We start from the raw sequence: 27,551 nt of genomic DNA on the forward strand, positions 1-27,551 counted from the left end.
GGCGTGCTGCGGGGAAAAGCCTGTTCTAATGTTTGAGTCTAAGGTTTATTTTTTAGCACCTGATGGCTTTTTTTTTTGCTTCTCATCCATCAATAATACTTTTTCATGTGATTCTGTTTATTTTGAAAAGTCTCAACAGGATCTTGAGCTTTATTGTGAAAAGTTTATGTGGAAAATAAACAAGCGGACATGCGATGGTGTTACCGTCATTGTTGCTAACAACAACCCATAAAAACAGGCGCTTGTCCATCTGTAGTGTGGTTATATTAAATATAAGAGAAAGAGACAACTTTAAGAAATTAATATAGCCACTACAGTGACCATCAAAACGATGAAAAAATATTGCCGTAAACAGTTTATTTTGGGACACCACGAAACAAATGATAGCGTAAAATGAAACGATAGACGTTTTTATATCGTCATCCGATATATATCGTTATATATGGAACAGCCCTACTTGGCATTTTCTCAATGAGCTTCATGAGGTCGTCATCTGAAATGGTCCAGAAGCAGTTCCCAGAGATGCTGAGCACTTGTTGACCCTTTTGCCTTTACTGCAGTCCATCTCACCCCAAATCATCTCGATTGGGATTAAATCAGGTGACTGTGGAGGCCAGGCCATGAACCCTGACACCACTTAGAGAAGGCCGAGGGTTTGCAGAACTGTCAACAAAGCAAAGGGTGGCTACTTTGAGGAATCTAAAATATAAGACATATTTAGAGTTATTTATAAATTTTTTCTTTGCTGCATAATTCCATATATCTTGCTTCATATATTTCTTGTCTTCAGTTTGTATCTACAATGTAGAATTGTAGTACTGTATATATGCTTTTTTGTCTTTGTTTTTCTGCCTTACATGTCTGTCCCTTCATCTCTCCAATCTTAATGTGGATGTAAATAATGTGTGTGATTCTCACTTAGAGATCAGTGACCTCCGCAGGAGTACCAGTTTAATCCAATAATGTTTCACTGCTACAATGCACAATGCGTCTCTAAATACATCACTTTGCTTCTTCTTCATTTTGTTTTTGGTCTGTTTTTAAAAAAAAAATCCATTAGGAACTTCACCATTCGTTTCATGCCCCTCCCCATCATCGATGCCTCCCAGGCTCTAAAGGCGAGCCCTGAGAAAACTGAGGATGCCTTACTAAAGGTACATGAAGAACTCCCTCTGGTTCCTGTCTTTAGAGACTTTTAGTCTTTAAAACATGCTGAATGCAATGGCATCAGTGAAGAAAAACATACTGAATAAACTGACACTGATTTTAATTTTAATCTTTTATTTTAAGTTTGCTGTCATGACATCAGCTTTGTTTTCGCTCCATAGATTGAAACGTATTTGTACAGGAACCACGAAACAAGAAAATATCTTCAGGAACAGGCTTATCGGCTTCAGCAGGGCATCGTAACCACAACCACACAGCAGGTGAGTGAGGCGATTATTGCGACCCCAAGAAACTTAAACTCTTCTGCTCTGAACTTGAGTTAATATTAAATATGTTGGTGTAGTGATATAGCACTGAGTGTCTTTGCCCCAAGTTATACTAAATTGCATCTGGAAACTCCTCTTTTGAGCATTTTACATGTTGTATGACACACAAAAACAGTCATCGCTTGTTGTTTTTGTTTTCCAGATGATTGACAGGATTTGTGTTAAAGTCCAGGACCACCTGAACTCTCTGAGGAACTCGGAGACGGACGCCATCTTGGAGGATGTCAGGTCAGCGGAGAGCCTCATCAAAGATGCCAGGAATTCAAAAACGGTGAGGAGACAGCTGAAGGGGTCAAAGATTCTTTATTATCACCAAAGGGGCAATTTGTTGTACAGTCAGCAGAAAACACACAAACATCAAGCAGTAAATAGTCAGTAGATACACAAAATCGCTACATTATGTAAAATTACAATTAAGAAGATATTCAAAAGCTCAACGGCAGCTGGGACAAAGGAGTTTTTGAGTCTATTTGTCCTTCACATACAGTTTCTGAAACCAGACGGAAGCAACTGGACGTCCTTTGATAAGAGAAGGCTAAGATCAGCCAGGATAGACTGGGCCTTCTTCAATATCCTAAACTTGTGCGCAGTCACACCTGCACTTTTGCTGCACACTGTAACTGTACACTGAAGTCTCTAAGAACAGATTTGATAAAAACAATATTCTAATAAAAGTGCTTTCGACATTAAAACCAAAAAGCTCAAGATAAAATATTAATAAAACATTCAGTTAATCTTTACATGCTGTGACCACTCAGTTAAAAAATGAAAAGGGGGACAAAAGGTGGGCTGCCAAAGATGCTTCCAAAAGTGTTTCTGTTTCAAAAAGCACAAAAGCATCAAGAGGAGAAGCAGTATTTGTACTGTAAACACTGGATTATCGATGGATATACGAGTCATGGTTTGTACCAGTAAATGTGCAATGCCCATGCTTACTTTCAGTGTGCAGAAGTCCAGACCACAGCCTGTCAGAATCATATATATTATTTTATGCAATAGATTTAAATGTTCTTCCTACATTTGTTCTAAATCATTGTATTAATTCTACTTTTTTGTTAGTTTTTTCCTTACTGGAAAACAAAAAATTATGTAGGGTATGTTTGTCTTAAATAATGTACAAAAGAAGTATTCAAAACAAACCCACATTTTCAAATTCACCAAGTATCCTGCGTCATAAAAGATTTTAAGGTGTATTTGTCAGCTATAGACACATACCAGGTATAACATTATGAGCACCTGCTAAGTATTGTGCTGGTCCCCCTTTTACATTCAATGGGTCCCCAATGTGAGATACAGTCTGTTAGTTAAACCACACGATCCGTCCTTTTCTGTGAAGAGCACGTTTGTGCATGATTGAGCCTTGGATGCCCACTGCTGTTTCTCCTTGGACCACTTTTGATAATAAGTGACCACTGCAGCCTGAGAATAGCCCACAGGAGCTCTGACGCAGTCGTCTAGCCATCACAGTTTGGCCCTCATCCAACTTGCTCAAATCTTTAAGCTTGCCCATTTTTTCCTGTTCGTAATACATCAACTTTAAAGGGACAAAACGTCCACCTTCACACTAATATAGCCCACCCACCAACAGGTGCCATGACAAAGTGATAATGAGTGTTATCCACTTCACGTCATCAGCGGTTATGCCCGTTCGGTGCACATGCATTAGGAAACATGGCTGCCCTGTACTAATATATTGACACACGTACGCAAACTCTATCTTACTGTCAGTGTTTTATTATATTCTATATGTTCCATTTGAATTTAGACTTTTATAATGAATTTAGTAATACAGTGTGGATAGTTTATATTGTTCCAGTGATATCGAGATGTTTCTTTTTCAAGATTTAAAGCAAAAATTGAATCAGCCATATTGAAATGCCCATGTTTATCCTCTCCTTGTGTGCCTTCCTGTCACGTTTTTAGCTGCTTCCCAACCTCTACCACCTCGGATCAGCTTCCAGAGAGGAGGTGAACAGTACTTCAGTAGGTCCAATTCAGGAGAAACTGGAGTCTATGGCCGGGGAGGTGACTGCTGTCATGGACCAACAGCTGCAGGTTGGGCCTTAACGTTCATATATTAGTAAAGTCTGTGAAATTGCATTTTAAATGTAGGCTCATGAGATCAGTATGGCAGCCTGTCATCTGGTGATTTAATCAGATCCATCATTACATTTTCCTCCCTGCTGTCTCTTTAGACGCTATTGGAGACCATGATGGATGCAGCAGAGTCTCTGTGTCCTCATGTGATGAAGAAGAGTAATCTTCGAGTAGAGCTGATGAAGGCCAGCTCAGCTCGGATGGTTGTACCTAAAAGCTTTGTTAGCAAAACCCTCCTGGAGCAGTCTGGGGTAGATATCATCAACAAGATCAGGTGTGTTTGGAGGCTTCATAGCTTAAGCATTTAAGTCTGTTGTGACCTTACAGCTCCCCTCACCTTCTCTCTCTGTGGCAGTGAGGTGAAGCTGAGTCTAGCGTCCTTTCTGTCCGATCGCATCGTCGATGAGATTTTGGAGGCTCTTTCCACGTCACAGCACGTGCTGGTAAGATTAGAATCGACTGTTTTGTGTTCATTAATTAACAATGGCTAGAGGGGGAAAAGTAAATGTTGATTTAAAATTATTTAGTATTTTCTCCCCTATTGATCTTGTCTCATCCTGACTCTTCACCCCTTCTGTTTGCTTGCCTTTCAACAACTTTCCTTCTTCTCTTTACATCTTTTGTCTCTCTTGCACGCTATCTCATTGTTTTTCTTGTCACCGGTCGTCTCAGGCGGATCATCTGGTACGCCGAGGTCGCCCCTTGGTGCAGCAGGAGTCGGTGGACCTGGATGTGCCGGAGGAAAAGATTCCAAAAAGGGCATCGGCCGAGATACTGGAGGCTGAGAGGCTTGAGGATTTGGAAACATGTATGGTAGGTTATGGTGGGCAACAGGTGAGGGTGTGTGTATTTAATTAGAATTAACGGCTGACCTACCTAAGCAAAGGGAGGCAGTGGTTCTTGCTCACAGTTAGCTGTAGCTCACAAATACATCTGCCTTAAATTTAACCTCTACCTAAAAAATTTGTTCTCGTCATCTTTACATTGGCCATCATTAATTCTAGCACAGACTGAAAAACTTTTGCCAAAATGCTAACAGCACTCTTGGCTGTTATTGGCTCATTTTTAATGCAGGTGAGTAAATGGTGTAGAAAGGCTACAAAACTAGGCTGGAGCTCACTACCAGCAGTGCAATATATATTATTTCTCCCAGCCAAACTGGAACAGAAGCAAGTGAAAACAGTCTTTTATAGGCCTCGAGTTAAGAGGTGAAATATTTAGCAGTGTCCGTTTTTTTTCTGTTGGCAAAACAAAGATGATAACTGTAATCATCTGGCAGAAAAGTGTTGGTGCAGTCTGCTGTGGGGAAAAGCAGCAAGTCCTCCTGTCCTCTGTGTCTTCCTCTGGTTCCATAGTTATCTCCACGTTTTTTTCTTCTTCTTCTTAAATCTTTCCCCTGCCTCCCTCTCCTTCCTCCTCTGCTTCCTTTCATTTTCCTCGCTTGTTCTTCGTTAGGCCTTACTCTGTGTTGTCTCCCTTTCTCTTCAATCTTTTCCTCTTTTCCTTCTTCTCTTTTCCTCCTTTGCTCCATGGAGATTCTGTGCTGCACCAGTGTAAGTAATAGTGGACTGCCTCGCTCGATTCTCGTTCCTGTCCACTTTTCTTTGCTCTCACTGTTCTTTTCCTTGTCCCTCACTCTCCCCTGTGCATGCCTGCTATACAGTCCTCACTGGGTTCTTTTACAATTTGGTGTATGAAGAGTGTTTCCTTAAAAAGAAGCAGTAGAGCTTCCCTCATCCTGCCACTGTGTTTAAGGATAAATAATAAAGATAACATTTCAAACCCCTTTAAAATTCTAGAGATTTGTCAGATTAACCAGTTGATACTTTGGTTTGTAAACTAAGAGTATGAGCTCCAAGTCTGAAGAAAACTGGGCTACATTATTGTTATTTTCTTTAAAATATGTTCTAAATTAAATATGCATTTGGCTACTGGAGATCCGATATCATCTTGTGGCACTGAGATACGAGTAAATAAAAGCAGCAGTCAAGACTTCGGAGAAGGGGTGGACAACAAATTTATCAAAGGGCCACATAAGACTCCGGGATTGTTGTGGAGGGCTGCAGCAATAAGCTGAACTCAGTTCTGCCCAATATTAATTTTTATCTCTTCATAAGCTTGACGGTTAAACACAGGAAGCTATAATATCTGTTATTGAGTTTCAATGTTAAGGAATTAGAAATATAAGATGTGGAAAACATTATGTTAACGGCTCAGTTGTGTCGCGTTATGACAGATGTGCTGTTTGTTCTTTTGTTCACTCTTTTTGTACTTGCACACAGTTGTTGCTTACGTGGTTTTAAAATCTTCAGCTCTCATCCACTCGTCACTTTTAGAAAATAAAGTTTTCATTTTAGTTCACAGTTGCTACAAGTGTAACTTTTCCTCCTGCAGATGACTCCGAAATCCAAAAGGAAGAGCATCCACAGCAGGATGCTGCGACCAGTGTCTCGTGCCTTTGGTTGGTACTTCATATTTCTGACTTTACATGTTATAACACCACGTTCTCTTAAATTGAGATTATCATGCCGTCTTGCTGCTTTAGGCTATACAAAGCAGAATAATTCTAGTTTTGTAGTTGGATTAATTTTTTTTGACCTGTTGTGATTTTTATTTGTTGTTTAGTTTTTATTGGTTGAAAATCTTTAGTTTTACTTAAATTTGTGTTAGTTTTAGTGTTTAGTTTAGTTATAGAGGACACATGCCAGAGGCAAGATTTAGGAAAATATTTAGAAAAATAGACGCAAAGTTTCAAATATGTCCAATAAACCCTCATCAGCTAAGTCATGTTAACTTTCTTTGTTTTTTCCTTTTTTTAAAGACAATTTTCCAAGTTCCCAAAATCATTTCATGTTGTTAACGTTTCATAAAAGTCTAGTTTTTATTTTTTTATTATAGTTAAAATCTTTTTTCATATCCAGTTTGTAGTTTTAGTTAACTGTAATAACTTTGATAGGAAGTTGACTTGATGGGGTTTTATTTTTTATTTCTCTGTATTTGATCCTATAAAATTACAAATCTACAGAGATGGAGTTTGACCTGGACAAAGCCCTAGAAGATGTCCCCATCCATGTGGAGGATACTTCAACTTCATCTCACACTCCATCCACTCCATCTATGGTGCTGCCCAAACTGGAGCCATGTCCCACAGGTGTGATGGTGGAGCTTCCATCTGAGGAAGAAAAAAAGCTCCAGCACTTCACCAAACTCCGACCTCGGAGGAACAAAAAGACACATTCCAGCAAAGTACCAGTGAGTGGTCAAGATGGGTTTCTCAAGTTTACTTCAAGGCATTAGTGAGCTTACATTTGTCTCAAAATAACATATAAGACCTCTTTAGATATAGTCCAGTGCAGTTGATCTGCTTTTTGTCAGATGGTCCAGAAAATCTTTTTTCTTTCAGCAAATCAGCAGCACTCCATCTCAAGATGGGGAACAGAACGGCCTCATGGGAAGGGTGGATGAGGGTGTAGATGAGTTCTTCTCTAAAAAAGTCACCAAGATGGATTCCAAGTAAGGACTGTACTCTTGTCTCTTTATGTTTTTATCCACTGAATACACAAGTTGAAATGGGCTTCATCTTGACATTTCTAATACTCCTCTCTTATTAAGTCTTTCTCTCATGTGTCCCTTTGTCCGTCGCGTCTTTTCTCAGGCGTTCCCTGAAGAGTTCAGAATCTCAAGATGGCGAGAAGAAAAAGAAAGGAGGATTTCTAAATCTCATCAAACGATCCTCTAAATCGGATAAATCAGACAAACTGGATAAGTCTGAGAAAATCCAGGCCACTTTAACATCCTCGGGTCCATCAGCCTCTGCACAGCCATCCGTCATCCCAGAGGAGCCCTCCTCACCGAAGGTTGCAATTAAGAGCCCGGCACCTGAGCCGAAGTCGAGGTGAAGATGAAGACTAAAGCAGAATTATATATATATATTTTTTTTATATTCCTCTGTAACCACTCCCAGCTTTTTTGACAACATTTCCGTCTCCACCACAGAGACGCCTCCAGTCGCTCACAGCCCACAGACTACAGCAGCAGCTCAGACCGCTCAGAGGAGCTGAGGACACCAGACTCCGTGGACGAACCCTGGGAGGGTTCAGATGGCAGGGGGAGTCCTCAGGGAGGCAAGCGGTATCCTGGTGTGCAGATGATGGGCAGTGGGCTCCTAGCAGAGATGAAAGCCAAGCACGAAAGAAGAGCGTACAAGGTAAAGTGATGCCAATTAAACCAAAAAATAAAGAAACTACACAAAGTACATGAAAATGGGGCACAGCAATATGTATGACGGCTCTGTTTCAAAGATGAAGACAAAGACTTGAGGCAAATCCAAAAAGACTTAAACTCTGCAGTTCTGTCGCACATATACAAGCTTAATTTAGTGAGTAAAAAGTCTTTGAGTTAAGAATGTATTACAGAGCAGCCACACACATAAACATGCCGAACTAATCCTGCAAACATCCTGCCAGTGGAACCAAATAGCTACTGCTCTACTTATTTCTTTGATTGGTGATATAATGAAGCGGTTTAAAGTTGATTCATATGTTTGGGCTTTTAAATGGGTAGAGAAGCACACAGGGATCAAAATGCGTTAAAATATATTTACACATTCCAGGAATTAAAGTCATTGTCTATGCTAATTGTTTGTCTATAAATGTATACACACATGCACACACATTTTATTTTATTTTTTCTGTATTTGGATTAAAAAGGCCTTCGATTCAGATGCCTCCTCCTCTTCCCCCTTCACCTCCTCCTCACCCTCACCCCTGACACTCGTCACGACTCACTCCACCCTGGGTTCAAGCCCAGTCTCTGAAGTTGAGCTAAAGATATTGCCTTAATAAGCGACCTACTAAAAGAAGATGAATATTTTTTTTAAATGGGACTTTCCTGCCCTGTCACACTTCATTTAGTGGATTTCCTATTTGTCTCGCCTGGGCCATTTTCACAGCTTTTTTTTCCTTCTTCCTCTTGGTATACCCTCATTTCTTGTCAAAAAACAGCCTACTTTTTTTTCTTTCATATTCGAGCAGTGAGAATTTTTTTACTTGTTCTTGTTTTTGAATGTAAAGCAATTCGTCCTTGTGGCTAATTATTGCTCTGTAGTTGGGTGGGGCCCTTACGTGACATCAGTTTTGGTATTAGATGCAAGTGGGTTGTTCTTAGCTTGTAAAAATAATACAGCAGTTTATTTTTTCTAATATTGTGTTATTTAAGTTTATTTAAAACAAGTCTTATTTAGCAGATAAATGGAAAAATAAACTGTAAACTGTAGGGGATCCTGATCAGTCAATCAACGATATCCCAGTACACCCTTGCTGGTGGTGCTTTTTAAAAAAAGAGCATATTTGGATTCAAAGCACTCTAGGTTATGAGCTTCCACTTGTCAAAGCTCCTTTATTCAACAGTCACTAAGTGTGACATCCCCGCTGGGAGGATGTGTAAAATAAGAAGCATCGAAAATCAAAGGCATGCAAGGACCCCGATGACCTCAGGCTGCTCACAGCACCTGACAACATGTTGACAAACAAGCCTCTCTGCCAGAGGGCAAGGTGAGAGTAGCAGGAATGGAAACAAGTGCAAAGTTGAATTGATGGAAACATGAAATCAAGCAAAATGACAAAATTAAGACGAAAAAGAAGGCCGATTTTATTTTTTTCTGTCATGACTCACAGCAATGACATAAGTGCTGTGAATATTCTACCTACATAGATTTCCCAGCCATACAACTGCTCGTCCCGCACGTCCGTCTGCTTTATCCACTGTGACATATTTATTTCCCCTGGTGTGTATTAAAAATAGAAAAGGAAAAAAGAGAAAATGGAAAAAAATGTATTTTGATTCAAAGGGGGAAGAATTAGCGTGGCAACAGCAGGGATTAAACTAAAGGTTTGTGGTATTTGCAACATTCGGAGGTTTCTGGGTCTTGTACCTTGTATCAGTAGCACTAAAGCTTCTCCTGCTGTACGCCGCTTCTGGTTGGCTTCCTGGTGTGTGTATGGTTGAAACTGAAAAACTACAATTGCATCTGTGCACTTGAGCCTGATCTAAAACTATTCAGCTGTTTTGTGTAGTGATCCAGTGTTTATTTGTTTTTTTCGTCTGCTCTAGTCTTCCAGCCCTGACAGACCTGACAGCAATACAACAGGTGAGCTTTTTTCTTCTTCATATACCTGAAATTTTAGAGGAGAAAGTTTAAGAATCTTTTTGATGTTTCCAGTACAATAAAACAATAAAAAAACAGATTTTTCTTTTTCATTGTTACACGTGTAAAACAGCCAAGCCTCAACCCACCACTCCAGAAAGCAGGTCTCCAGGTGGTTCTGTTAGTAAGCCCGACCCTGCTTCTCCAGAGAAGACCTCACCACGCGGTGAGACTAAGCCCGAGCCAGCTCCTCGTCTCAGAGCTACGTCTTCCTCAAGTTCCCCAGGAGGACCAGTAAGTCCCAAACCACCGGTGCCACAGGGAGCAAAGCCTGCTCTGGCTGCTCGACCTACAATCCCGCAGAAGCCGAGGACCACGAATAGCAGCAGGAGCATAGGTACTGTCAAACTCTGTGCGATGTTTTATTTTGTTAGGTATGTATCCATACTTAATGCTTAAAGATTGTTTTCTCTTGCTTTGTTTTTTCTTCACATAGATGAGAGCTCAGATTCCACCAGCAGTGGCAGTGTGTCTCATAAAGCCACAGTTCTTCCTCCAACACTGAAGAGGGTGCTATCGGAAAAAGGCAAGGACGGAGTCTCCACCAACAAAACCACTCAGGAAGGTACGTTTCTCCTATTTTGTTCATGTTAACACATTAAAGAAAATAGATTTTGAGCCTCACTGAAAATGCAGTGAACTGTCAGTCATCCCCGTATAAATACATCAGCTGTTACTTTTTTGTCTCCTCGTGAAGTTGGACAGACTGGTGGATGTTTGAGCTCGCTGTCAGGATCTGACACAGTGTTTGCTTCCCCTGCGGTCTCGTATTTGCTATCGTGCCGTGGAGGCCGCTGCTGTATTTTCTACGAAATGACAGATGTGACACTGACAGATTCAGGTCACAGCTCTCACAAGGCTCTCACTGCCTTTGATCTACTATCTATTATGTAACATGTATACATTATTATTAATGTGAGAGTTTGTATTTGAAACCCTGGTCCAGTGGCCAAGCTTCAAGTGACCTTTGACAAAAGTTTTCATTTCAAACATGAATACTGGTTAGATCCCAACATTTAAAACTTAAAGCACTGCCTTTATATTCCTTATGATGATTGTAAATTCAACTTTATATGAAAAAAGTAAATGAAATGCAACATCACAGAAAGAAATAACTCTGAAAGGTTCCAGAGTTGCCTAAAGGAGGAGCTCAGTTTAGTAGCCACATAAAGAAGTCATTAATTTGAATCTAAATATGACACAAGAAGGAGCTGAAATGTAGTCCCTGTTGTTATCTGGTTGTTATCTGTTCCTGATGGAGGAATCCACACACTGTGTTTATTCAAACTACATTTAAACAGCAATGTTAACTTCTGTTCAGATTAAAGTCCCAGTTCACCAGAAGCCTGAAGCCACTGTGGTCCAGTAAGCGAAGACTACAGACCGTCTTCCCCCTGGTCTCAGTCATCTCACTGAACTTGCCCATATTACTGTCCAAACACCTCACGTTCCCCATGATGCTCACTCAACAGCTCCGTCTCTGAAACTCTGCACTTTCCTCCGGATCTCATCTGGGATCCCAGGCCTCGCTCCAAGCACTACAGTTGTCAGCGTGATCTGCTGGTCAATGTAGTGCAAAGTAAAACCACTAGTAAACTTTTTAAAAAAAAATGTGATTTTGCAAGATTTCAAAAGCAAAAAGTTGCCATTTTGACTCAACATAATGATCACAATAAGCAAGAAAAATCAACTTCATGCAGGCTGCCACTCAGAAAAAGTGGTGTGATGAAGTAGATAAAAAGTACAGCTCCTGAAATATGCTGAAACTACAAAGACGGGATCAAAGCCAATATTCAAACTGTGGACAGCATTAATCTTAATCCCTAAAGTGAGTTTATGTATTATTAACTGAGTGTAGGGCTGCTCTTGAGAATATTTAAAATATTGCAATTTTCTCTCCATTTCTTAATGGAACATATGGAACGCCACTTCTTTCATTCCCGTGGGACCACAGAGCTTAAATTCATTCATGTCAACTCAACCAATCATATGCCATGGTACTGAATCTTACTCTTCAAATTGCACAGTCACAATGGTCTGTTGCCAGTTTAGAAATATGGTTAAAGAAGCTAACTATGCTTCTGCTCGAGGCTCTGAGCTAAAAGGTCCAAACATAGATAGATAAAATGTTACAAGTTCTCTTGATTTAATTTTATTTTCGCTTTCCTTTCATAGTCTTATAACTTAATAATATCATTATTACAGCAGCAAACATGGTTATTTTTTCCATTATCCTACTGTTGAAAAATAACCATAATATAGAAAGAGAACCGAGGTGAAAATAAGCAGCCATCAGTCCTTGTGGGTTAGTTACTAAACAATAAACAGCTAAAATTGTTAAAGTTTTCTTCTCTTTCTTGCTTCATTATTTCTTCTCCTTTTATCTCCACCAGTGAGATCTATGTTGGACTCTGTTCAGCGCTCCAGCCCTCTCAGCACCAACTCTGAAGATCACAGCTCCTCCAAGAACAAGGACCAACGTGCAAACTCAGACAAGGACAAAGCAGCAGGCAAGAAGTCCTCAGACTCTGGGGAGGAGGCAGACAAAGACTTTATTTTGATATAAGTAAAACAAATTGACGTAAAACGCCTGTTGACAAGCTTCAAATTTACATTGAACGAAGGAAAGCCCCCACAGGGCAGCAAACCTAACTGTTGTTTCTTTTGTGTTAGAGCTTGTACCTGTAGGTCCTGTCTGACTGCAAAGTACAACAATCATATTTGGTTTGTAATAGTTTATAAAAAGAAAACCTCTTAATTTAATTATGTTTAATGATGGGTTTTAACTCCTTGGTTATCTAACCTAACCCAAATACTTTACTATGTCGCAAAAGAGCTTCCTTCTCACAGACAGCCTTCTCTCTCCTCTCTAGATCACACTATTGATCTCTGCTTTCAGGTAAAAATCTCATGTCTGGAACCTAAATAGAAATCTTAAGTTTTCAAACCACTAAAAATGATGCATGACATTTATACAAAAAAGCAGAGAGACTGTGAAAGTGTGTGTACGTGTAAAATCTTTAACTTGAGTCTTTCTGTTGTCTGTTGCCATAGCTCGTCTCCGAAGGACCAAACACGCAATACCGCTCACGTCACGATTACTGTACTTTACCCATACAACCAGACCAGGAATCAATGGCGTTTGTTTTTTTTCAATATATTTTTACAGATTTTGGTATATACAATCTTCAGCATGTGCAAAGGACTTTTTGGGGACTTCAACGGTGCCTGAATCCATTATGCAATTCGTGTTTTTTTTACAGGAATATACAGGTTTCAGCTGAGACTCTAAGCAAAGACAGAACTCAGATATATTTGATGTACTTTGACTTACTCACAGGGGACTAGCCAGACTACACTGCAGGACTGAGGGATAACTCTAAATCAGTGTAAAGCAAACACACCACCTGGACTCAAGTTAGACTCACTGCAAGAGCTGGAGTGACAGTGCGATGTGTTTAACTTTAACTTTATTGATAATCAGTACGGCTTCAGCACTGTTAAATAATACTGTTCTCTGTACGTAAACACTGTGGGAAAAATATCTTATTTGCTGTTTTAAGGGGAGAGGATACCACTAAAGTGCAATACAGAGTTTGATTGTATACATTTTGGCCAAATTTCTGTGTTTATAACAAAATTAAATTCTTACTAAGTGTTCCTGAAAACAAATTGCAGCCTTTAGTCAAAATGTTGAGACTCTGTATTGCTCTTAAAGATAAAGAGGGCTCCTTCCTTCCAAAAACAGACTAATGTTATTCATTGAGTAATATTGGCATTCCTCCAAAAGAAAAGCCCAGGCTTTGAAAATAACCTCATCAGTTTGTCCTCTGTGTAAAAGCAGGATACAGGAAGGAAATCCAGCCTTCAGACACTCTTCTTCCTCAGCATCTTCCAAATTTAGTTCACTTTTACTTTCCACACAGGACGGGAAAAAAACTCAAGCCATTAGGTGGCAATCATAATGCTTAAATTCAAAAAGCAAGCAGTGCCTAAAGTGAAAGTGAACTGAAGGTAGCAGTATTTTGACCACGTGGACCTTCGGGCTATTTTGTACATACCATTTTCAGGATCTGACTGAGTCACATTAGCTCGGGTCTCAGGCCAAATTCTTCTGATTTCTCTCTTCTAAGAACAAGCAGTGACCTTTTCACACTGATACAGTTTGCAAACTTTCTCAAATACATGGTGCTTTTGGACTCAATAATCTTCAGAATTGAAAAAAAGTAAAGAAAACAGTGAAAGTGGCAAAGGATTTGTGGACAGCTCATCTCTCCATCTGCACGTGATGCTGTTTTTTTTGATACTGGACCGTGCAGTTTCACAGACGTTGCATAAATGGTTTGATATCCCACTCATGCCACGTCGGTTTTTAGTGGCCGATATGCTTCAGTCAGCCCACTCTTCCTGAGTGTGATGCTGCACTGTGTTGCCAGTTCAGTCTTAAACAGATGCCTCTGTTTTTATTTCGAGCTCTGCAGTCACTCGGTCTGACATAATGTCAGCATCACACTCTATAAACACCGGTATGTAAACTCCAACCTTTTATATCGCATTAACTACTTATTCTGCAGGTCGAGCTGTGCTCTATTGTCATTTTGATATGTGCGCTCAAGATTGGGTCTTCATGAACAGTGTGAAAGGGCCATGGCTTGTATTTATGTTACTGTGCAAGAGCCTAATTCAAGTCAGGGCCAAAGGTCTTACTGGTGCACCTTTTCCATATATTATGGTGTCTTCTGATGTCTTTTTTCTAGGGTTAGGTTTTGCTTCTTTGTCACTAATCATGGACTTGAAATAACAACGTCTCTGCTGTATATAGTCTTGTCCCTAAGAGCTGCTTTGATTTTCAACACTCAGACTTCACTTTTTGTCTCAAAGGTGTTCACGCCTATCTAAAACAAACAAACAAAAAAAAGCACTACTTTGCAATATGCTGCAAGGAAAGGATCCGGACATCTGTGGTATCGCGTGAAAGATAGTTTCCAGTTTCCTTCCAAACTTGTGTGTCCACATCGTTTCTGTTGGTGGGAGAAACATGAAAATAACTCGTAGCATTAAGTTTAGACCTCGGTGTCTACGTGTGTGACTGCATGATGTGACTGTGAGTTGTACTGTATGTATATATGTGCTGTCATACATGTAGGTGTGTGTATATATGTATGTGTAACATATGCACGTGTAATATACTTACATATGATATAGCCACACACCTATGTGACCGCAGCGAATCCTATATTGTTTTGGTACTAAGTACACTTCTATACTAGGGATTTGTTTGTAACTTATTTGGAATAATAAAAAAAAAAAAAATTCAAAAAAAGCAAACAGTGGCCGGTGATGTCTTGATCATTTGTTGGTTTTCCTCTCACTTGTTTATAAATGTAGAAATGAATTCTTTGTACGTAATTATTTATTAAACGTAATCACTTTAGGTTTACTTTGATTGTTAATGCACTTCAATGTGTTTTTGTTGTTTGGTTGTTTCCTTCTGTCATTAATACATCACTTGTTCTGTTTGGACACGGTTAAATATGTTCCACTAAGTCTGATGATGGGCATTTCTTCATGCAATTAATACTGATTAAAATAATTTTACAGGCTATAACATTTGTCACGTTGTGTGTATCTGCTGTTCCAGTTGAAGATCTGCTTTGCAGTGTAGCTAAACAACCACCAGATGGCAAATACAGTAGTGCTGTTCCTTCTGTGTGTGAACTGTGTGTTTCTCTCTCTCCCTACACACACATACACAGAGGAAGGAGGAGTGGTTTTTCGCTTAGTCACAAAAAGCATATGTCAACCAAGCAGGCTACAGTGTAAAAACAGTTTGTCACCTCAGACGTCGTTCTTTCTGTATGTGTAAAGTTCACAGCCTGCTTTTCCTTAATAAACATGGACTCTGCCTTTGAGGACCTGGACGCAGCTGGTTTCCTGGAGATATGGCAACACTTTGATGCAGATGGTAAGGACATTCACTCATGTCTTCTTATTCTTATAATAAAACATAAAACAGAGTGGAGTACCTAGAATTATTTTTTTTGTCATTGCTAGACATTTAAGAAAGGTGACCTCTCATGAAGTTGAAATATTAGTATGCTACATATAATCACATTTTAAAAAAAAAGAAAAAAAAAGAAGAGAATGAGTGAGTTGTTCATTTCCTGTAGGAACTTTGTATTAATCACATCTGAAAAGATTAGATAAAACAAAGAGGGTGTTGAATACTAAGCAGTAGTGCAAAGTTGCACAAGACACCTAAAAATATGAACTCAGCTTGTTTATGGTAGAGCTACTTCTCCACTAGGTATTTATTTATTTATTTGAAAGAAAGTCCAACTTTGTTTAATTGTTAATGACATCAGGATTTTCTTTTTTATAATTGGACAGATAATGGCTACATTGAGGGCAAAGAGCTTGATGACTTTTTCCGTCACATGATGAAAAGACTGCGTCCACAGGTAAGTCGCCTCTGGATGAATTATTGCGATGACAGCTGTTAAATACAGTCAAGGGCAGCTGATCAAGCACAATGATGAAAATTATAGCATCGTAACATCTGATCCTGACACTCTGTGTGCATGTAGTATGATTTTATCTCTATATAGTATCAGTAGAAGTAGTGGTGTAGAAATTTGCATGAAGGCCTGCATTTTATAGATTGTTTAGTCTAATGCTTTTCTATTTCTGTTGCCACAAAGTGTGCATGTTAGTATGATTTTATCTCTATATAGTATCAGTAGAAGTAGTGGTGTAGAAATTTGCATGAAGGCCTGAATTTTATAGATTGTTTAGTCTAATGCTTTTCTATTTCTGTTGCCACAAAATTTACAAATTGCTGCACAGTAGGAGGTATTTTCTTCTTTTTGGTCTCATGAATTCACTGGAGGCAGTTTATGAAAAGAAAAGTGTGAATTGGGTAATCCCAATTTTAATTCAGACACAGAATTCACAGCATTTTCTGCCGTGTGGGCAGCTGAACATTATGGAGCTATCTAAAATGGGTGGGGTGACTTAAGGATGTTAGGCACAACTCAATTAAAGAGCTCTGGGCACTGTCAGGAAAAGCACTTGACGTGATTAGAAACTGGCCATTTCTGTGTGTTTTGTGCACTAATGACACATCGTGTTTACTGAGGAACGTTATAGTACCGTTGTCTTGAAAAAAAGACGGAGCCAGCTCTTTCCTAATGGACACTGAGACGAGCACACATCTATTAGCACACGTTCGTGTTTGCATGTGTGTTTATCAGTGGAACTCCCTTGGATACTAATTATGTAGTACTAGTACAAACAGACCACCAACCACATGTCCTTTTTGTCTTTCTGATGTTTGCTTTCCATCCATAATGCCCCCCCAAGGTGATATAGTGTTTGGTGTGTTTGTTTTTGTGCTACAAAAGCACTTGACAGTCATTCTGTTTTTTTTCTATTCGTTGCTTTTGAACTATTGGGCAGCATCAGCCACACAGTGCTCTTTGGTTTGTTCTTTTGTTTCCTGGAGTGCATCATGCCACATAATTATGCATGTGGTGCAAAATATTGTACAAGAATTGCTCACAAGTTGCATACTCAGGTTTTATGTGATACATTGCAAGTGTATTGTGGCAGTAAAATCTAAACAATGCTCAAGTTAGTATTGTGCTAGTCTAGAAAAACATGTTTTTCAAATTAAGTTGTTTGCTTTAAAATCTTTACTTAGCAACAGAGTGAGTGATACAAGGCTAATGCTCAAGAGCAATACTCTTCCTGCAATGAGAAGGGCTGTCACCTTGTAGTCTGCAGACTGTGTACACTGCATTGGATGAAGCAGAGAGTCAGACTTCAGCCCCTTAGATCCACAGGTTTCTATAGTTACTGTTACAGAGTGGTTCATGGTTAAAAAAGAACTGAAAGATGAGCTGCTAAATATACTTTAAAAGAACTTCAGTGGCTCAAAATTATCGCCTTCAGTTGATTCACACGTATCTGACATCTGGCAGAGAAAGAAACTGGTCTGCAGAGGAAATGAAAGAAGCTGAGATAAGCATGCAACAAACTAACTCTGCACTGCTTTTTCTTTCTTTTTATGGTCTGTTTATTTTTGTTTACAGTCTATTAGAAAGTGTTTTCTTTATTCTTGAATGCAACTCTAGTACAGTGTTGTGCATCAAATAGCAAGTTAAGAATCCATCAGATAAAAGCACATAATTGAGATGGTAATGGAAAATAAAAAGACCCAGCACAGTCTGTCCACTGGGAATCTCAATGGGTCAGTGTTGTTCTATTCTAGGTGAAGACTCAAAGCACTTTACACAATATGCCTCATTCACATCCATTCATACTAGTACTTTTTTCTATCTAAGTGCTTTCTATCTAACAATTAGATATTCCAATGAATACATCGAAGAGTAATTTGTGGGTTGAGTATCTTGGCCAAGGATACTTTGGCGACCAGCCAGGGATCGAACCACCAACCTTCCACTGAGTAGAAGACCTACTCGCCTAATGAGCTCCAGTCACTCCAGTCACAAGCCTCTGGATTGTTGTTAGGGTACTATATAAACCGAATGACTGATAAATGAACTGAAAAAGATCTCATTTTGTCCTAAAAATTGTCAGCTCTCTCAGGACTGCTCTTTGACTTGAGTCAACAGGTTGGTCTGGCAGTAATTACAACGAGCTCGCACAGGTCCCAAGGATGGTTTCCAGTGGATGGATCAGTCGGCTCTGAGCCCCTTTTTGTTGGCATGGTGATAGACAGGCTGGCAGTGGAGATCAAAGCAGTAGTCTTAGAAAGCGATGATGTTCCCAGACAACTTTGTGACCTGTAGTTCGAATACGGAGCATGTAGAAAGGCCCTGCAGAGGTGGGGGTATGCCCTGGATAATAGAGGAATGAAATTTGAAGTAAGACAGAATATGTGAATGAGAGAGAGGTGTGGAAAAGTGAAGCTGCAAGGAGTTGAGGTATTCAACGTAGAGTAGTTTAAATACACTTGAGAGAAGTAAAGAAACGAGTGCAGGTAGGGTGGAGTGAGCGGAGAGGAGTGTGGGGGATGATTTGCAACAGAAGGAGCAGCAAGAGATCAAGGGGATGTTTACAAGATAGTAGTGAAACCTGCTGTGATGTATGGTTGGGAGATGCTAGAACTAACAAAGAGAGAGGAGGCTGAGCTGGAGGTGGCAGAGCTGAGGAAGCTGAGATTTTCACTAGGAAAGACCAGGACGGGATTAGAAATGAAAACATCAGATAGACAGCTCGGGTTCTACATTTTGGAGACAAAGTTAGAGAAGCAAGTTTGAGCTGTATGGAACATTTGATTAGGAGGGATAGCTGATATATTGGACAGAGGGGGTTTGAGGTGGAGCTGCTAGGCAGGTGGGAAAGAGGAAGACCTCAGAGGAGGTTCATAGATGTTGTGAAGGGGGGCATGGTATGGTAGAGGGTAGATGTAGGCAGGTGATCTCCTGCAGTGATAATGTAGTGAGTAGTGAGAATGGGAATGTGAAAAGGAAGGCCAAGTAAGTGAACTGTGGGTTAAGCTGTGGATCAGTTAGCCTGGGGTAGAGAAAGCAGACCTTGAGAGAAAAAAAAAGTCTTAGATTAAATAAGTATCCATGGTGACACTGCTTAAAATAAGTGTGACTCACCCATTGAAGTATTATGTTCAATATCTTTGATTCTTAAGATTCTCAAATATATAGTAAGCAACCTGTATGTAATAGCATAACTGGATTTATCTTATATATTATTTTTTATTACTGTGTACATTTAGAACCGTTGTTTATTCCACACTGTAGCTGCCTTTCAGTTAAACCGTGTACTGGTTTTGTAATGGTTGAGTTTGGATAGAGAATCAATGTTTTGTTTTAATCTGTACAGGACAAAGTCACTGAAGAAGATGTCCAGAATTTGAAGAAAAGGTTTATGTCTGCCTATGATGTCACTGCCGACGGGAAACTACAGATTCAGGAGGTACAGCCGGTTATGTCTCATAACACACATGAATTCTCCTTTTTTCTTTAATACCAAAGCTTTCAGCAAAATGTGAAAATTTAAGCTGTACAATTCTAGACTTTGGTGTGCACAAACATCCAGCATGACACTACAAAGTCACTCTCTGATAACTTGTTTAGTTTCTTGGGCTAACTTCCTGTTTTCTATACACTTTGTCTATTCAAGTCCTCCTATCACTTCTTTGGCTGCATGTCCTTTTCTTCTTTTATTTACCTCATCTATGTATGACAGTAGCTCAGTCTGTATGTTATCTAAGAAGAACTGAAATTATTCGGACTAATGGGGCTTATCCAAAGTTATCCTTGCAGCGAAAAGACAGCCAGAGGAGAATAGCACGAAAATCCTAATTTAAAGAGTCCATATAATAAATATCAGTTTGCTCTATATACAATGTATAAACTGTACTCTTTTGTTCTTTTGATGCTTACATTATGCAGTGTAAACAATATACTGGCATTGTGAAAGGCCCACTGATTTATTTTAATTCTTCAAACATCGACATCATTTTTTTTGGGTTTAACCAGGGTTAATTCTTACAGGACTTTCTGATTTATTCCATTTATTTCCTTAAATCAAATGTGACTGACGAGTTAACATGCAGCAGCTGTTCCCCTGAATTTTACAGACATATTTATATGTCGCTGCTCTCCCGAGCTCCACTCTGGGTAATTGATGCACCTCCCAGCTAAGCAGTAGCCACAGTGCTTCATCAGAGCAATGAAATGAATTATGTTTCCTTCTAACACAGAAACTTTCAGCCATTCATTAGACCATTCCCATGTGTGCAGCAACCACAGACACAAAAGCTTAGGCATTTACTCAGAAAGCTGAAAATAAAAATCAATACATATCTTCCCTAAGTGCCCCGTTGAAGATTTACTGTGACCGAGGCAGGGACAGAGTATTCTTTGTAGCTTCATGTTCTGCCCATCTGAATTTCCCGACACAGTTTCAAAACCATAACTCAGGTTTTATGTCAGTAATTGCTTATAAAAATTTCCAGTCTGGTAACAGTCATCCTTTTGTGCCAACTCTGTTTGTGTGGATGTCACTATAATCATTTTTATGTAAGCTATTATAATTGTTGTGCTAATTTAGCAGGTGATTCAAGCTCTTGTCCAAACAAATGGAAAGGCAATCGTAGTTTCAGTTGTCACATGCAGTCCCTGGCCACTTACAAGTACACCTGTTAAATCAAGCAAATATCTAATAAGCCAAACCTGTGGTAGCAATCAAATTCAACAAGGTCAAGATGACCTGCTGAAGGTCAAACTGACCTTCAGAGCTGGAGAAGAACGGTGATTTAAATGAACGTGGTGTGGTTTTTTTTGGTGCCAGACGGGCAGCTCTGAGTATTTCAGAAACGGCTGATCTACTGGGATTTTCACACACAGCCATCTCTAGAGTTTTCAAAGAATGTTCTGAATAAGAGAAAATATTCAGAGAGTGCCAGTACTATGGTGCTTTGCTGATGTGAGAGGTCAGTGAATGGCCAGAACTCTTGGAGCTGATAAGAAGGCAACAGTAAATTAAATATCCACTCATTACAAACAGATGGTGAATCTTGAAGTAGATAGGCTACAGCAGCAGAAGACTGGATGCTGCCTGATATGATGAGTCTCAATTTCTGCTGCAATATATACATGGTAGGCCAGGATTTGAGGTGAATGGAAAGAAAGCATGGAACCATTCTGATTCATATACGGTATTACACCATTGTTGGCACAAGTTCGCACTAACTGAACACTACAGGCTACCTGAAGACTTTACTTCCACCAGTGTGTGCCCACCTTCTAATGGCTGCTTCCAGTAGGATAATGTGTACAATGCTCTGTGGTACTAGCTCAGAAACTGAACTAGTTCAGAGACAAGTTCAGTCTCTGAGACAAGTTCAGTCTCTAAACAGAGTATGTAGTAAACTAACACCTCTGTTCAAACACTTCTCTTGTCATACTTGTCATAGAGAGTCCTCCAGATGTGTGTGCAAGATTCAAGGTGACAGAGCTTTAGCTGCGATGCTCCACACACACATTCATAAAGACTGCAGTTATCATTTTTAACAAAGTGTAGCTAATGTTCAGTCTCAACACATAAAAATTCACTACATGTAAATGTGTGCTAGGACATATATTGAGCATTTTATTTGCATCATAGTGGTATAAGTTGAAATACTTATTTAAGTCATATCATTTATAGATGTAGCATCTCATCTGGGTTTGTACCAGGAATTGCTACACACTTGAAGATAAATGTGTCTGAATCAACCACTTTTTGGGTCATGATGCCATCTCCCCACCTTGCACGCTTGAGACATCCTCACATACATTATTAGTAGGAAGTCAAAAACCCAGAAAGCCACAATATCCTGTCTCTGCTGCAGTTGCTGTTTCTATACATGAGTGATCTGTTTAAGTGCACTTAGCAAACAAACTGTTGTGTGCCAGATATACATCATGGCATGAATTCTTTGGTGTGTGCAACTGTTATGTTGCGACCACATGCCTCACTGGCAAAAAGAAAACTTACAGAGGTCTGTTTTGCATCTGTGACTTTTGTTTCACGGCATTAAAGTGAGCTAAGAAAAAAACATTAAGCAACACTTGTTTAAGCAATCAGCTCTTTAAAAGCCACATATTTTGTGCAGTAAACTATTTTGTTTTACTATAGGTCTCATCAGGATTTGTGACCTGAATGCACCAGTATTATCTCGTGTTTTTGTAGGAATGATGATCGAAGATGGTTTAATCTGCTAATGGAGGCCTGATGTTGGTTAGAAGGACAGACAAGAGTAAAGCATCATGAACTGGAGAGGAGCCAGGATGGGCTAGTGCAGGACCACACCTAAATTAAATCATCCCCTTGTGTTGTCTCCCAATATGGAAACTTTAGTCGAGAATTAAGATGAAAAGCTTCACGGAGCATCATCATTGTCTTTACTCAGATTTTTGTGTCTGTTTTTATTTTCCAGCTGGCCCACATGATCCTGCCTGAGGATGAAAACTTCCTTTTAGTTTTCCGCAGAGAAAATCCTCTGGACAACACTGTTGAATTCATGACGGTAAGGTCAAAAATAACACACGAGAGCAGAGCATGGCATGACCTAAGCATCGCCCATCAACAATTTTAACAATTAAAAGTAATGCCAGTAGTATTAAAACCTCTCAAACCCCAGTGGTATCTTGATGGCCCAGGCTTTGAGGCTTGCATATGGAGAACACACCGTTAAAGATCTGATTAGTGGACTGTTTTTTATATCCTCAAATGACACATTATTTCACTGGACATCATCGTCCTTTTTTTGCACGTTGGAAGAGTATGAATGGGCTCAGGTGTTCTTTTATTTGATTAAGTTGACTAAAAAATCTTCATGGCAGGTCAGATTCAACAAGTCGCATGTGAGATTTCTGCATGAACGCTTGCAGCTACTGATTGTTGTTTGAAATGCTTTACAGTGTGGTGATAGCCCATTGTGGTTCTTCAAACCTTCAACAGGTTTTCCTGAATATATTACCCAAATTACTCACCCATCGAAATCACTGAGTTCAGGTGTTCCACTTCACTTCTGTGCTCACAGGGGTAAAATTAACAAACAAAGAATGGGTCGCTCTTCCACAAAGGGAATTCCAGGGTGGTACCGTGATAGGATGCCACCTGTGCTACAAGTAAAATTTCCTCACACTTAAATTTTCCACTGTCAGTGGTATTAAAAAAAAGGTGGAAGCGATTGGGAGTGTCAGCATTTCATCCACGGAGTAGTAGGCCATGTAAAATTAAAGCATGAGGTGCATGTTCTGCAGAGGTTGCCAACTTTCTGCAGAGTCAGTTGCTACTGACCTCCAGACTTCATATGACCTTCAGATTAGTACAAGAACAAAGAGCAGAAAGAGCTTCATGGCATGGGTTTCCACAGCCGAGCACCTGCATCCACACCTTACATCACCAAGTGCATGTAAAGTGTCAGCTGCAGTGGAGGCGTGTTCTCTCATCCTCTTCTCCCTCTGGCAATCCGATGGCTAGGTTTGATGGTTGCCCAGAGAACAGTACTTGTCTGCTGGACTGTGCCAAGTATAAAATTTAGTGGAGGAGGGATTATGGTGTGGGGTTGTTTTTTGGGGAGTTGGACTCGGTCTCTTAGTTCCAGAACGCTCTGTGCTTCAGCATACCAAGACATTTTGGAAAATGTCATGCTCCCAACTTTGTGGGAACAGTTTGGGGATGGCCCCTTCCTGTTCCAACATGACTGCGCACCAGCGCACAAAGTAAGGTCCAGAAAGACACGGAATGAGCACGTTTGGTGTGGGAGAACTTCACTGGCCTGCACAGAGTCCTGACCTCAACCGATTTGGGATGAATTAGAGCGCTCTGGTCCAACATCAGCGTCTGAACTCACATGTGTGTTTCTGGAAGAATCTTCACTAATTCCCATAAACACACTCCTAAACCTTGTGGGAAAGCCGTCCTAGAAGATTTGAAGCCGTTATAGCTGAAAAGGGTGGCCTGACATCATATTAAATTCTATGGATAAAGAATGAGATGTCACACAAATGTGTTTGCATGTGAAGGCAGAGAAGTGAGTACTGTTGGCAATAAATCTATAATAATCTATCTAAAGTAAATCTGCACTGCACTTCCAGGGAATTTCACCAGCAAACTGCAATTCTCTTTAGTTAATATCCTGTAAAAACACAATGATATGAATTACTGTGATTTTACAGTATTCAGATAGTCTCAATAACCGCGGGACATCACATGTAATACTTTGCTGATTTGCCTGTTTAGATATGGAGGAAGTATGATGTTGACTGCAGTGGCTACATATCGGCTCAGGAGCTGAAGGTAACAAAAATAAACTCCTTGTGAAGCAGAAGCATTTAATGTGTCTTTTCCTCACCGACTGTTTCCTGTTCTTCCACATACCAAGATGCAATCTTCTTCTTCAGAATAGAGATTCGTTGTTTTTGGTGTGATCTAGTAATGGCTGTTTGATTTAGAGATATACGGTGCTTTAAATGCATATCAATGCTGTGAATGTCTTTACTTTTTTTTCATACCGTGCATAAATAAAGCGCTGTTTTGGTTTTGTTTTGTTTTTTTGCAGAATTTGTAAACTAGAACTCCTAGAACTGACTGTTTTGCTGTTTGATTATTTGATAAACCGATAGGCTTTCCTGAAAGACTTGTTCGAGCTGCAGCACAAGGAAGTGACACCGGACAAGCTGGAGGACTACACTGATGCAATGGTAGTAAATCCAACTCTTGAATTAAGTGCGATTAGTCCTTGCTGACAGTTTATGCTGTTGATTCAGTGTGAAGCTGGACTCATCGGCCCCTTCATTGACTTAACTGTTAGCCGGATCGCCTGTTGCATTTCCTGTGTGGCTGTGTAAAGCTGGTAAAGGAGTTGTGAGTTTCCTGTAATGTTGACTTGTATTGGTTGTCCCCAAAACGTTACTTGTTTTTATTTATTTATTATTAGAGATTTTTGCGATTCTTGTGATGTCATTTTGTTGGTATTTTCTTTGCTTTTGCGGCTATCAAATGACAAAAGGATCAAAATCGAGCAATATCAAATACAAATTCTTCTTCCCCAGTTACTTTTCTACCAGCCTCAAGTGTCAGACAGCCTATTCCTTCTCCTTTATACTTTTCATTTTACAAGAGATTGATTCTTCCACAGAGTCATACAGATTGATGAGTGGCTCTAGAGTTGCAGGTGGTTTTAAGAAAAAAGGCAGAAAAACAAAGAAATAAGACAGACGTTCACTGAGGGTTATGTTTTTCATGCTTCTTAACACATCCTGTTTTCTTGCAGATGAAAATCTTTGACAAGAACAAGGACGGACGTTTGGATCTGAACGATCTGGCGAGGTACGGCTCAAAGATTCTTGCTCAGTGATAACAGCTCAAGACGCTACATGTCTCAGAATGAATTCCACTGTCTCTTACCGGATACACAGAATGTCCGTTTGTTTAGTTATTCTGTAAGAATGAATGAAACTATTCATAAGATTATTTCAAAGCTGGTGATACAAACTATTTCCCTGTATTTTCCATGTTTTTCCCGTAAGGATCTTAGCTTTAGAAGAAAATTTCCTTCTCCAGTTCCGAATGGATGTAAGTTTCTTCTTTATGTTGCTCTTTCATAAGTTTTGTAACTGGATCAACAACAGATTAAAATCTATGATTAAATCAAATTCTTGTTTAACTTTTTTCCCTCCTCCCGTCTTGTCCCTTGTTCATCCAAGGCCTGCAGTAAAGACGAGAGAAAGAGAGACTTTGAGAAGATCTTTAACCACTATGATGTTGTAAGTACAATAATACAGTGAGTGGATGAAAGACAATCATTTCCAGACATGTTTTCCACGTTATTCATCAGCACATTCTGAAAGAAAATATGGGAATATTGCGGTAAGACATCGTGTGGAACAAGTGACACATGATCACTACATTTGTTGCACCTCTAAAATGTTGCATCTGCACTGTATTCCAACTTCTCAGTGTACTGTTAATTGTTACGGCAAGTCGTAGCAGATAGTTGTGATGAATCACATGATCGATCTCAGTGGAAGACAACACGTAACTGAAGACATAAGCAAGGAGGCACAAAATACAGGAGATATTTAGTAGGAGTAAACCAAATTAGGTATTACTCTGCAGGTATTTTTACATGCCACACGATGTGCAGCTATGTGCAGGTTTATTAACTGTCCATCTCTAACAAATATTTCTTTGGTTGCTTGTTCAACAAGCTAGAGACTAAAGGGAGAAAGGCTGCTGTCTGGCTCAGTGTTAAACTGACTGAATATTAAAATAAAATCTGCATCTATGTAGACAAACACTATTTGGCTTGCCAAATGCAAACCTAGAGGTCAAATAATATTGGATGTTTGGATTCAGGTTTTCTTTGTTAAAACAAAGCAGATATTTTTTGCTGTAGCAAATACAAAAAATAATAATAATTTCAGCAGAAATCATGAGCAAAGCACCCTGTGGTGATAAAGCTGCCGGCAGTGGACGGCTGTATAATATATTATTTTCTGTGCCTGCAGTTGCCAATTTCCATGTAGTGTGTCGATCAGATTGTAACATAAAACATGGGTTCAGCAGTCTCTTTTCAACTTGTTATTGAATCTCTTATCAGTAGGACTGACCCCAGGGCAGATATCATCAGCACTATTGTCTTCCTGTGCCAATTAATAGCACTCACAGATTTGCATACTGTGCTGCGGTGGGCTCGGTATATCTGTAATCTAGATGATGATGTAAATAATCCATTATGTAGTCAAATCACTCTCTGGGATGATGAGTTAACGCTGTCATTCTGATTAATCAAACACCTACTGCAGCCTGAGAACCCTCCAATAAGCCCACATATTCTCTAAAGTAATCTGCATGCAGTTGTCAAGTTATACCTGAGGAAATGATCTGAATGAACCCTTTTTTTCTGTACTTGGATACATGATCAAATCAGCTTACTGACAATTGTTCTGCAGTTTTCAGGATATTAAAGAATAAAGTAGTTTAAGTACTTAACATATAATAGAGTAGTAAGATGGGAACAAGTTAGTTAGCTAATATTTTAACATAGGCAGAAGGTTAAAGAGCTAAGAGCTGGTCTCATGGTAAAACCCAGTTCTATTCTATAAACATTTAAGTATTTATATGAGTAGTTTTTAGCACAGAATAAAAGACAGTGACGTGATTCCCTAAGATCTGATTTTTAAACTTTTTTTCTATGAGTCGTTTCACCGACGCCT

General features: G+C 39.5%; 2 protein-coding genes across 2 annotated transcripts in view; both read left to right on the forward strand.

The window, feature by feature from the left end:
* Positions 1-14,704, forward strand: part of LOC102311185 (F-actin-uncapping protein LRRC16A) — a gene marked incomplete at its 5' end in the record, with an annotated part of 70,944 nt that extends 56,240 nt beyond the window's left edge. The window contains 16 exon segments of the mRNA XM_042224585.1: positions 1,061-1,154; positions 1,329-1,427; positions 1,636-1,764; positions 3,417-3,548; positions 3,689-3,864; positions 3,946-4,033; positions 4,263-4,403; positions 5,985-6,051; positions 6,616-6,842; positions 6,994-7,103; positions 7,246-7,485; positions 7,587-7,797; positions 9,702-9,738; positions 9,869-10,132; positions 10,232-10,360; positions 12,189-14,704. Of these exon segments, the coding sequence (XP_042080519.1) occupies positions 1,061-1,154; positions 1,329-1,427; positions 1,636-1,764; positions 3,417-3,548; positions 3,689-3,864; positions 3,946-4,033; positions 4,263-4,403; positions 5,985-6,051; positions 6,616-6,842; positions 6,994-7,103; positions 7,246-7,485; positions 7,587-7,797; positions 9,702-9,738; positions 9,869-10,132; positions 10,232-10,360; positions 12,189-12,361 (2,317 nt within the window). The 3' untranslated portion in view covers positions 12,362-14,704.
* An 822-nt stretch (positions 14,705-15,526) lies between these two features.
* scgn (secretagogin, EF-hand calcium binding protein) overlaps positions 15,527-27,551 on the forward strand; it is a gene marked incomplete in the record, with an annotated part of 13,677 nt that continues 1,652 nt past the window's right edge. The window contains 9 exon segments of the mRNA XM_042224586.1: positions 15,527-15,760; positions 16,186-16,256; positions 19,660-19,752; positions 22,763-22,852; positions 24,574-24,630; positions 24,957-25,034; positions 25,607-25,662; positions 25,863-25,908; positions 26,040-26,099. Of these exon segments, the coding sequence (XP_042080520.1) occupies positions 15,691-15,760; positions 16,186-16,256; positions 19,660-19,752; positions 22,763-22,852; positions 24,574-24,630; positions 24,957-25,034; positions 25,607-25,662; positions 25,863-25,908; positions 26,040-26,099 (621 nt within the window).

Source organism: Haplochromis burtoni, unplaced genomic scaffold (assembly GCF_018398535.1).
Source record: "Haplochromis burtoni strain Fernald_Lab_line unplaced genomic scaffold, NCSU_Asbu1 Contig_142, whole genome shotgun sequence".
Lineage (NCBI taxonomy): Eukaryota > Metazoa > Chordata > Actinopteri > Cichliformes > Cichlidae > Haplochromis > Haplochromis burtoni.